The 12,818-nt window shown below is 43.0% G+C and overlaps 1 protein-coding gene across 1 annotated transcript in view; it reads left to right on the forward strand.

The window, feature by feature from the left end:
- Nucleotides 1-25: 25 nt before the first annotated feature.
- Nucleotides 26-12,818, forward strand: part of LOC137562313 (uncharacterized) — a 58,367-nt gene continuing 45,574 nt past the window's right edge. The window contains exon 1 of the mRNA XM_068273650.1: nt 26-100. Within this exon, the coding sequence (XP_068129751.1) occupies nt 34-100 (67 nt within the window). The 5' untranslated portion in view covers nt 26-33. The remainder of the gene's footprint in view (nt 101-12,818) is intronic.

Consider the following 12,818-nt stretch of genomic DNA (forward strand, 5'->3'; position numbering starts at 1 on the left):
CTAGCTTGTTGGACAGAAGCATGGAGTGACTCTATGAGGTGGAAAATGGATGTGTTTGTACGTGTGCTGCTGGTGAGCTGCTTGTCCTATGGAATAACAGGTAAGTGAATGAAATTACTGTGCATCAGGTTTGGGGGGAGCTGAAGGTATCATTGGGAAAGGTGAGAACATCATGTAACAAAGATGGGGAGGAACTTCCTAATCCTGGTTACAGCAACATCCTATTCAATCCTATTGAATATCCAAACTGAGATCATAAACTGAAGAGACACAGAACAACGTGTGATGCAGTATAGCAATAGTATTTATGCTATAACCAGGCAAGGGTTTATATTTTTATAGGCACTCTGGGTAATCTATAGGCCTCAGCATCTTTTTATCAACAGTAGAAGACAGAAGGTTTATCATGTTACCATTTTTCATAGTGTGCTTCTATCTAATGTAGACTAGATTAATTGTGTCAGCATTATTTATGAGTTCTTATTAATTTTACCATTCATGTTAAATATCTGACGCATACAAGTTCACATGATGGCCAGTTTGAAGACATCTGTTAACTGTCTCCAGAAACCATAGGCTTGCATGTCTTCAAACTTCTACAGGTGTTTGTGATTCTCTTGAATTGCTCTTCTGTCTCATTTAATGTGTACTTTAAAGGAAAACTGAAGTGAGAGGGATATGGAGGCTGCTATATTTATGTCCTTTTAAAAAATACCAGTTGCCTGGCCGCCATGCCGATCTGTTTGGCTGCAGTAATGTCTGTATAACACCAGAAACAAGCATGCAGCTAATCTTGTCAGATCTGACAATCATGTCAGAAACACCTGATCTGCTGCATGCTTGTTCCGGGTCTGTGGCTAAACGTATTAGAGGCATAAGCAGTATAGCCAGGCATCTGGTATTGCTGAAAAGGGAATAAATATGGCAGCCGCCATATGCCTCTCAATTCAGTTGTCCTTTAAGTGCATGCATTAAATATATACTAGCTCACCTGATGTATTCTTACCCGTGTGTTATGGGGTCATCACACCTTAACTGAGGCCAGCTGTAGTAATGATACTGCTGCCATGTTTTACTAAGTCAATTACTTGTGCCCAGGTTAAGCACAGTCATGGAAAGTCAACCATAAAAACCAACCACACACACATTGACTTTGATTATTATGCTTGCTTCAACCTATTCAAAGAATTTATGTTTGGTTGCTGGTTATTTATGGTTCTTGTACCAATGGACTAATCTTTCTACAGATTATAAAATAAACTCAGCGGTGGAAAATTGTAAGGAAAGTTTCTATTTTCTATCAAAGACAACTCTGCATAGCCTGGAAAATGATAGAATATGCTCAAATTTTCTCCAATAGTCATGAAGTAACAACTTTACATTGCAGATGCTGCTTTGGGGCCTGTTAACACCTCTGCACTTGTGTATGCGAATTTTCAATGCATGTTACATTCAGATCTATGGGAACTGTTATGGGAACTGTTAACCTCCCTACATGATTAAGCACACTTATTATAAACTGAAGGTGCATTTTAAATGTGCCTTTATAAGCACCTAGGTGTGAATGGCACAATATTATCTACAGCCAAGTCTATTTTTTCCCATTGCCAGCAGTTTATACAACAAAGTAGACAAGAGCACACATTTATTTTATTTTTGAACATATACATGGAAGAAAGTCATCTTATTACTGTCTGTACTATGGGGGGTTTCAGAAGAGGACCTGTATGTGGCTTCACAGAGGAATAGTGTTCCAGCTCATCATAACCATGTTCTACCCTCCTTTTCTTTACAAAGTATTGAATAAACAACATTAGAAAACATCAGTGCTTTCAGTTAGGCTTTAGATATTGCAAGAATTAGCAGAAAACATTATTTATGCTTGATAAGTTTGTTTTTATGTGTGCATAACACACAGTCATTTCACACTGGTATAAAAAGAAACTGCAGGTAGGGTTGTCAGAGGTGGCTGCCAGCAAATAGGTTAGTCCAGATGTTGAAAACAAGTAACAATGGTTCCTGTCCTCTGCAGCTTTATCACTAATGCAACCAGGTGGGAATTTCTGTATAGTCTCATGACAACAGTACTCCAAACACAGCAGACTACTGTTTCCAACAATATAAGAAGTGCTACAAAGAGACTTGTGCAGCTCCCATGTTTATGAATTTCAATTAAAATTATTTTGAAGTTTCCCTGTAACGCCTTGTCATTAAGAAAACACTCTGACTCTGCGGCATAAAAGGAAACTTACGGAGCAACTAACAAATATGCGCCCATAAAATATAGCCATCCACATGTGCACTGTGCATTTCCAGTATTAGATCTGGAGACGGCATGCAAAAGTTTCATCACTCTATTGCAGGCTATATTGACACTATTTTGCCACTTAGGTTTGATCTGCATTGAATTCCATGTAATAGAAGGTAAACAGAACAGCTGTCAGTGCTGTATATTGGTCCTAATGAACTGCAAGTGATAAATGCCTAGCTAATTACACAAGCCTTTAATTTAACGCTCCGCATAGACATTATACTTTTAATGGCCAAAATGATTGTTTGTGACCATGTAGGTCATTTCCATCCTTCACACCCATCAAAAATGGGAAACAAGACGATGGCCAAGGCAGAATTTTGTAGCCAATTGCTTTGCTATACAAAGTCTCCTGCCTCTCCTCCTCCTTCCTTCTCTAAAGCTCAGACCCCCCCCCCCCCTCCCCAACCCATCATGGCATTGAGTATGTGAACTGCTGCTGTGGGCCTGCAGTCTGCCGCCAAAACAAGAGTGAATGATTGCTTCATTCAGAGACACAAGGAATGTCTGTATGGAGATTACACTGTAGACAGAACAATAATAATCTAGTCTGTCTACACATGAGCCACCCCAGTAATCCAAATCAGAATTTTCAGTGCTCTGCGCAGGATCCTTGGGGATCTGGTCTGCCGTGGTGGTCGGTGTTGGCGCACCTCGCTGGGCACCATTTGCGTGGTTGTGCATCCATGCCCACATCGCGGGGTCGCGGTAACGGCCGGTCGTCCGTGTGGTCGTCGGATGAATTGTCCGTGGGTTGGCGTGGTGGCTAAGCCTACGGGCCTTTAGTTTTCTCATCTATAATTCTTTGTTTTCTTCTACTGAGCATTAATATCTTAAAGGGGAACTTCGGCCTAAACAAACATACTGTCATTAAGTTACATTAGTTATTTTAATTAAAATAGATAGCTAGGTAATATAATCTCTTACCCACCCTGTTTTAAAAAAACAGGCAAATGTTTGTGATTTCATGGGGGCGACCATCTTTTTTATTGGGGCAGCCATCTTTTTGGTTAAAAGGAGGTGACAGGGAGCATGAGACACAATTCCAACTGTCCTGTGCCCTGTTCACCCCTCCCAGCTACAACATTAGAAATTCCATCATGCTTTGCACAGCATCAGGGGAAAAATGCCCGGGCAGTTTTCTTCTGTGCAGCTAAAAATGAGGCTTGGGTAAGGAAAACAAGTGCTGCTGAGCAGGTTTTTAGTCTAAAAATACCAGTTGGAGGCAAGCACTTCCAAAAATATAAAGCTCTTTTATTGATTCATCAATAAAAACATGTGGCTAGGCCGTATAGCCACATGTTTTTATTGATGAATCAATAAAAGAGCTTTATATTTTTGGAAGTGCTTGCCTCCAACTGGTATTTTTGCTACAATTGGATCCCAAGGTGTGGGGAACCTTTGAGGCTTGAGCACACCATTCCCCTGTTCAGTGAGTGCCACTCTTTTTACCTGTATACAAGACTACAGGTTTTTAGTCTGGAGGTTCACTTTGAGGTTTCGTAGCAGAGGATTCAGGAAGGTAAGGTTGAGTATGGAGAAGAGCAAGGTAGAGGGATGATCTCTTCTCTCTTTTCTGTACTTCTCTTTATATTTTCAAGAAGAGGGGGGCTGTTTCCTTTCGTTTCCTATATATTTATAGTCTCCCTTTGTCTAAGATAGAGGAATAGATAAGATGAATTAAGATAAATAAAGGATCAAATGGTGATGTAAATGACACTCAACAAAAGAGCATAGTGATGAAGTCAAGTTTAAAAGTCGGGCCTTGTACATGGTAGACTGAGTTTAGGGGAAAAAACATTTCTGGGCCCTGTGCAAGGTAAACTGTAGAGGATTCTTTTAAGGTAAACTTCAAGGCTTCTCCACGCTGGCCTCATATTGATGTACTCCCTGACCTGTACCCCAAGATGGACTCTCTAGCTCAGTATGGGGTGTATTAACTAAACTGCGGTAAGCAGAATAACAAGTGTGATTTCTTAGGGCCCGTTTCCATTAGCTGCGAATTCGCATCTCATCGCATCAAACCTGGAGCCAATGCATGTCAATGGAAAAGTTTCCATTGCATGCGAATTTTCATTTGCGATGCGACCTGGGGAAATTATGGATAGCATGATTCAAATATCCGCAGCATGCATCCGATTCCCTTTGGCAGAGACAGACAGCCACATCCCGCCTTCTGGAATACAACCGGAAGCCCGGATGCTATCGCATCCAGGCAGTGGAAACGTGCCCTTACATGCATGATGAGTAGGACAGAAATGCAACACATCACATGAAAAGCATTATTTTCTATTCATAGCGTATAAGACTTTACACACATAATTCTGCCTACTGCAGAACCTCTTTTTCAGTGAGGACCAGGGCCGATTCTAGACTTTTTGTCACCTGAGGCAAACTTGTGAGGATGCCTCCCCTCCATTAGGTAGTATAATTGCCCCCAGTATAGGCAGCCTAGAGGGGGTAGAAGCCAGCAGAAAGAGGGAGCATCAGGAACAGCGGTGGGGCAGGGACGGATCTAGACCAAGTTGCCCCAAGTTGCGCCTGGGGCTAGGTCAGGTTTTGGCGCCTAAACTGCCATTCCACATCCAAATTTTGCCGCCTTTTTAAGAATTCAACAAACTGCGCCTGGGGCAAGAGACCCGCTTGCCCCCCCCTAGATCCGTCCCTGCGGTGGGGAGCGGGGGTCACACTCCCTATCCAGTTATTTGTGCAGCATTTAAGTCAGCAGCAAGCGGGGAAGCAATGACTCACCTTCTTCCGTGTTACAGCGCTGCGCTCCACCACTCGCATCACTTCCTGCAATCCCGCCAACTGTACTGAGGAAGTGCGAGCAATGGAACGCAACGCCTGGAATGGCCTGGAATGGAAGAAGGTGAGTCATTGCTTCCCCATTCGCTGCTGACTTAAATGCTGCACAAATAGCTGGACGAGGAGCGCAGGCGGGGGAGCCCCAGGTGAGGGGGGGGGAGGTCTGATCCCCCACCGCTGTGCCAGCTGCTTCCCCTTCCTTGCTGCTACCCCTTCCAGCTTGGCGGCCCACCCCACTCACAGCCAGGTGGGCGCCCCCCACTTCTGCCATATGAGGAACCTGCCACACCCCGCCTCATGGGCTGCCCCGGGCTGATCAGGACCTCTGACCTTCTTTAAGCAGGGATCTGGTGGCTATGGGTGTTTTTCAAACATCATCAAACTGACTATTGTGTAAAAAACTAAAAACTAAGACTATTACCATTGTGTAAAAAACAAGTGGACAAATTAGAAAGCCCTGCCCACCAGTTCTAGCATCCCTTATAAGCCACAGCAAAGTAAGATGTGTCCACATGGCTTTCCCTTTACCTGTCTACTGAAATTAATAACTATGCTTGGCAGTGGCACAGGTAAGGCGATATGAACCCCAATGAACCCCAATGCAAGTTTTACATTGGGCCCCTTTAAGCATTCTGTAATATGGATAAGGCGTACCAAATTCTGCCAAGGACAATTAGGGGACAGGGACAGTTTGTTATTGATTTCTTTATTCAAAAGCACATATAGAGATGATCATTATCAGTATAACTAATGAGCAGCTACTGTAGCAGTTGAAGGAGAGCCTCTGTTGGGTCACTGTGGTCCAGGGGCCCCGAGGCAGTTGCAATTTCTGCATCCCCTTTTGCTTTACCACTGATATTTGGTTAAGCTGTGCATTACAACAGACCAAATGCCACTGTGCATTACCAGATACCCTGTGATGACTAAAATCAACCTAAAATGGAGCACCACAAAGGTTGAGCAAATCTGTCTGGGTTATGTTATGGTAAGTGTCACCATTGGGAAATGGTGAAGGAATCTCTCCAATGGGTTTACTGACAGGAAGATAAACATTGCCTATAGTAAAGTAAGGCTTACGCCACTAGTAGCCTATGTGTGAAATGGGTACGGGTGGTTTAGGCACTGACACTGTTTCGGCCAATAAAGTATTTTTTGCTTATGGTAGGTAAACTTCTCCCTAAGATATTGGTAACACTTTGCAACCCTTTAGAGACTTCTCAAAAAAGGATCCAGATTAAATAAATGGGAAAAGATATATTTTGAAAATTGACCGGAGCCTTGCTACACTATTACTGATAAAAGGTATCAGCTTTATAGTGGCGTCCAAGCTTAACATCACCCTAACGGGCTGCTTCAGTGGGGCCTTGCAGATTCATAATCCTCTTGGCTGAAAACCCAAACTGTGTACAGGTGTCCCCTGATGTCTCTGACTTTCAAGCCATCAAGCAGGACAGATCACTATCCTCTGACTGCTATTGTGATTGCTGGAGCACTAAAGGCACTTCTATACAGAGTATGATCATTTCACAGCACAATGTTGCTGAGATGTCGCACCAAGCTATTGTGCTGGGGTGCAACCATAGAAGGGCCCTAAAAGAAATCTTTCTAGCATGATTCCACTCTCTTGGCCTCTCTGCTTATGCTCTATAGAGCAGAAAATGTTGCACGGCGAGAAGTCAAGAGTTTAACCTGTACAGCACACGCTCCTAAATGACTGCCTAAAATGATCAGGGATTTTACATGACAATTCTCTGCAATCTTTACAGTACATACCGTCAGGCCGATTTCAGACTGCAGATTGGCGTGCGCGGTCCATACCACCAAAAACAGGCCTTTAGGGATTACCACGTTAGTATGCGGTAATCCCGTCTGGCAGTCGGCCAAGCAGGAATTGACGCTCACTTCCTGTGGCTGAAGCGATCTCATGTGCTGAAGTGTATTGCTAAAAATACGCTTCCCCGAATGCGCAACACATAAAACTTGTGGCGGGTTTTCAAACACTCGCGCCATAGACTTGTATGACTTCCTGTCCGCTGCACATCGCCACAGAGCCACACAGTAATGTAGATTTGTCCTAGCATCGTGGATGTGGTGAAAACGTCACTTCTGTCACATCGTGCCATACCGCGTCGGTATGAAAGTCCCCATAGACTTTCATTACCCTGCGGTTGGATGCAGTAAAATTACCACACCAGCTCAGTGTGAAAGCACCCTAAAGATCAACACACACCATACAATCTTGGTTGTACAGATTTACCAAATCTATGTAGTAAAAGGGCCAACAGATTGAAAATACCTTGAATGATTGATTGGATAAGCTCTTCTACAACATGAAAGTGGTAAGATTGAACAACCAAGATTGTATGGTGTGTGTTGAGCCTTAGTTTTAGATAACACACACACGTTGATTAGTTAATCACAAACCTTCTTCAGTCTCCATTATTTTATAAAGCACCTTCCTAAGCAGTGCTCAGCCTCAACATCTGGTTTACACCACAACCATCACAACCACAGAGTGCAGTATTTAGCCCTCGACAACACCAATTTTATATTATGCATTTACTTCAGCTGTACAATTTCAGATTCTAATTAACAACTATTCATACTAGGTCAGTCTTGTTGTTTTATATAATTTCAGAACAATCCTCCATCTGACACTAATAAAACATTTTAAATCAGAGAGGTAGGGTTTTTATGGCTGTTCCTATCACTATTAATGATTTCCCCTCACACTGAGTCAGGGTGACAGGAAGTAAGTGGAATTTTTCCCAGCTGTGACATAAATGACAATTAAATCACTTTTAAGTAGAGTGAAGAAATATGGGATTGTCTGTCAGATTTTTATTGCTGTGTTCCTGTTGGTGCTATTCCCTGACTTCCTGTCCCCACTGCACGGCACAGGCATGTAACCAGTGCTGGAACTGCAAGGACAAAGGGGAACGTCTAGGATGTCCTTGCCACAGTATTCATGGTCAAGTATCTATGGGACAACTTCTTAAAGTTTGTTATGTGCATGGCTTTGTAAAGATTCAGAAAATAGGACATTTTACATTTTTATAACAATAAGTTGCTGAGAGCTGAACATAACAGTTTATTGACTTTCCTAAGATATATAAAATGTATATATCACTAATTTTGTGTTAAGCCAGGTTCACACTACACTGCAAATGTGCAGATGGGGTGGTAAGCGTGTTTTTCATGCGGTGGGAAGCCTAGTGGGGTTCCATTTAGTCGTAGTCCAATTCATGTTTGCTGTCCAGCGTTTGCAGTCCGGCTGCAGAAAAATGCAACATGTCGGGTGCAGTCTGGTGATTGCATCATGCATTTTCGTTTCGGTTGACAGTGTAAATGCATCCTATTGATAACATATTATGCATTTACCATCAGTTTTTGCGTTTATCTGTGTTCCAGTAAATGCAGTGTATTTACCTTTAGCGTGAATAGGCCCCTGGGTCTGGGACTGGGACCCACTAGGATGTTTTGGCAGCGTTTTGGGATCGCCCACAATCGGATTCCCAAAAGCACTTTGCCAATGTATTTGAATAGGACTGAACCCACTAGTGTGATTGCGATTAGGGGTAATCGCAATTGCAAGAGATGCAGCATTTTGAGCAGTTTGCGCTCAATGCTAAATACAGAAACGCTGCAAAGTCGCTCTGAAAAGCAATTTTGCAGCAAATTGGGAGACCAAGCAATTACAATTTGAAAAATACTTTATTATACTCACTAGGTGTGCAGATTTCCAGCTTTGCGTCCGTAGTCCTGCCCCCTACGGACGAAAGAGGTCACAGGCGCTTCTCTGATTGGCCCTAGAGAAGCACCTATTACCTTTTCCTTTAGGAGCTACAGACAGAAGCTGGAAATCCAGACACCTGGTGAGTATAATAAAGTTTATTTAAAAAGCAAAAAACCTGAAACACTAATCGGAAGCCCTGTACAATTCTCTAATCGCTGGGAAAAATTGCTGTGGCAATTTTAAAGTGCTGCATCGATTCCTAATGGGTCCTAGTCCTTAGTTTGTTATAAGCCAGTCCTGTCTAGAGATGGTCAATAAGATGCTTGCCTGCAAACTTCATGCAAATTGTATATACCGTAGCTTGGATTTGGATCAATCCAAATCAGCAGGAAGTGCATTTTATTGGTCAGTTCCGAGCCACATACAAGGGACATTTCATTTGAGTGTAAGTTCAAATTATTAGCATTTCATTGTCCATCTGCATCTGTAGTCCTATCAGTAGATGTTACTACTGTACCATTGTAGATATAGGATCAATCTAAATATAGCTTGTCTGGCTAGAGACCTTGTGCACAGAATTTGCCATAGATGAGCCGAAAAAAAAATAAAAACAATTCTACATTTTAGTTTGTTGATCATTGTTCCAGCATTTCTCAAACCAAATTCTCAAACAAAACAAAAAAATTACAAAAGTAAGTTCAGACCGATATTTTCACCCCTTACCAATAAAACAAACTGTGCTTTTGACATAAAAACCCCACATTTTTCTGTCTCCAGTGCTAAAACTAAGCTGGATGGAACTAAAAATAGTTTGGTTACTGGCCACATTTTTTTTTAGAGAATAAGTGTTCATAAAAAGTGTCCTCTCAACTGAGGCTATAGAGAAAGTCTAAACAGCTAGAATCAGTCAGGTACCCAGAAAAATAAAATAGTGAAAAGGATAAAAAGAGAGTGTAAGTATATAAGCATACTTCCTGGAATAATATAAGATTTACTATTAGCCTCCGGTTTTATTAGAGGGTACCTAAACTACCAGGCAACATGATGAGATAAACATGGGTATGCATAGCCTTAATCCTTTTTAGAACTAGCTTATGTTTTTTTCTGTGTTCTCAGTGTAATGGTCATGGTCAAGAATCAAGTGGGTTGATTCACTAAAAGCTATTAAGACTGCTGTACACCAACAGCACACAATTTTAATAATCTGAACACTTGTATAGCGGTTTTCTGTTGTTGGACTCAAAGCGCTCAAGAGATGCATCCACTGGGATGCGCTCAAGAGGCTACCCTGCAGTGGTGTAACTAAGGAGCTTGTGGCCCCGGTGTGAGTTTTACATGGAGCCCCGTGCACTCTATTAATATGGAGCTCCAAAACCTACCAAGGACAGCTGCAGTGTCAAAAAGGTTAAATCAGAGTAAGAAAATAGCTTGTTAAGGGTTACCACTATGCAATACACATATAGAGGTGTTTATTATCAGCATAGCACTAATAACAAGCTAATAAGATGAATGAAGGAGGGCCCCTAGTTGGCCCCTCTGGCCCAAGTGCGGCCACTACCTCTGCACCCCATATTGCCACGCCACTGTCACCCTGCAGTGTTAGGGAGTCTTGCCTAGAACTCATAGGCCTCGATTCATAAAAGTGCCTGCGAGCGGGGAAAGTCGAGCGGGGAAACACCGCTGTCGGTATTTCCGCCTTCAGGGAGGTAATTCATAAAAATTTAGCTAGTTGTGACAGGCGTGCGGAGATACTCCGCTGTAGGCAGGCGTTAGGCTGTCCTACGCATGCGGAAACAGGAGAAGCAGGCGGAATCCCTCCGTGCGGTGTTCTCTCTGCAGCTGCTTGGGAGGTCTGTCCCATTCACTGCAACGGATTCCGCACGCTTCTCGCCACATCAGAGGTAGCGGTAATACCCGTCCGCATACCGCTACCTCTAATCTTTATGAATTGACATTTGTTACTTTTGCTGTGATAATCACCGCGCAAGGCGGTGATTGATCACTCTGCTCGTGGATGTCGGCTTTTCATGCGGAAAAAGCCTTTATGAATACAGATTTGGCTGTGTGCTCGGTAAAGTGAGCAGTTTTCAGCATTTCCTCATGCGGAAATGCTTTATGAATCGAGGCCATAGTGAATAGGTACTGACCCTAGCCTTTGAGCAGAACCCTGCTCACCTATTCAATGGCAGTAAGCTTAACCAGTACACTATCCAGCCACTGTATAGTGTGCATTGTGCAATTAACATAACCTGTGGTACATGAGGAACATGAGTGTTGTTGTGGTACCCAGTGATACTCAAAGGGCTCTCAATTACAATTTCTTTGCAGTAATACAGCAGTTAGACTGTAGCGTAATTCTCTCTGATTGTTAATTAGAGTTCATAAAAGTCCTGAATGGCTGAGGGAACATATTAAAGTAAATCTCCAGACTAAAAATCTACTCAGCAGAACTGAAAAGGCTTGGTGTTTCTTTAACAGTTTCACAGCATCAGAACTTTGTTTTTCTTACCAAAGCATCATTTTTAGCTGCATGTTTAGCTAAGCTCCACCCATCAAAGAAAACTGCCTGGGCTTGTTTTCCCTGATGTTGTGCAAAGCATGATGGGATTTCCTATGTTGTTATTCACATTGTCTAGCAACTGGGAGGGGTGATCAGCACACAGGACAGTTGGAACTGTGTCTCATGCTCCCTGTCACCTCCTTTCAACCAAAAAGATGGCCGCCCTCATGAAATCAAACATTTGCCTGTTCTTTTAAAACAGGGTGGGTAAGAGATTATATTACCTATCTATTTTAATTAACATAACTAATGTAACTTAATGACAGTATGTTTGTTTAGGCTGAAGCTCCCCTTTAAGTTCAATAGTTTTAAGTTTGTCTGAAAGGGAAATAAACATTATAAAATTGTGGTTATTCATCTGAATTCACCATCTGCTCTTGTTTACCAGCCCAGTGTTATCTAGTGCTCATCACAGGGGGTAAAGAGGCAACAAGCACTTCATCGCACCGCAGATATGAGGCTTCACATGACCCTATGCCATGGTGTGGCAACAGGGTCATATGTAGATGCCAGCCCCCAGCTTGTGACATACTTTCTGCTGGGCAGGAGGTATGCCACTGGGATTTCGGTCTGTCTGCGAACGCGCCACGCTGCACTGTGCTACCGCCATGCACACTGCCTGCGTTGCCAGTTGACTTGCATTAATGCATGATCCATGCGGAAAGCGCGGTTCATGGGGTTCATGCTGCAGACTTTGTATCCGATCGGATGATTCCGGTGCATCGCACCACATTAACTCTGCAGGCTCCATTGACTTACATTGCACCCGTGGAACCTTGCGGTAAGAAAGGGTAATGCAGCACAGGTTCACAATGCCAGTGTGCAAGGGGCTTGAAGGTGCTCATGGCCCGGATAGAAGGCTGACCTGCCCAACAAACTTACGGTTCAGCCTTTTGTATGAAAAAGGCCTGCACATGACTGTCACTGCACCATTCACCAGATGGATTTAGTATTATATCCTGGAAAAGTGTTGTCCCAAGATGTTATTTTTGTTATTTTAGGAGGCTTGTTTACACACTTACATTCTTTTTAACTATTTTATCTTTTTCTCCTGCTGTATGGACCATTTAACCAGCTGCTGTGTAGTAGTAAGAGCTCTAGCAGTAATTATTTAGTGTTTTATTCATTATGGTGGCTTTCAATGCTGTGGGCTTGATTATACAATGCAGGGGCGTCTCACCCACCAGGCAAGTATAGGCGGTTGCCTGGTGCGCCATGAGGTGGTGAGGCGCCATGAGGTGGTGAGGCGCATTCCCCCGCCTCTGCTACCGTGACCATGTATTTTGTTTTTTTTTATATTATATTACCTCCCGACCATGTGCTCAGCAGTGTCTCCACCTCCACTTCTCCCCTGCCAATAGAGCAATCAATACTGCTCAATACTGCTCTTCTCTGCCAGGCTC

This window comes from Hyperolius riggenbachi, chromosome 3, assembly GCF_040937935.1.
Source record: "Hyperolius riggenbachi isolate aHypRig1 chromosome 3, aHypRig1.pri, whole genome shotgun sequence".
In the NCBI taxonomy this organism is placed as follows: Eukaryota; Metazoa; Chordata; class Amphibia; order Anura; family Hyperoliidae; genus Hyperolius; species Hyperolius riggenbachi.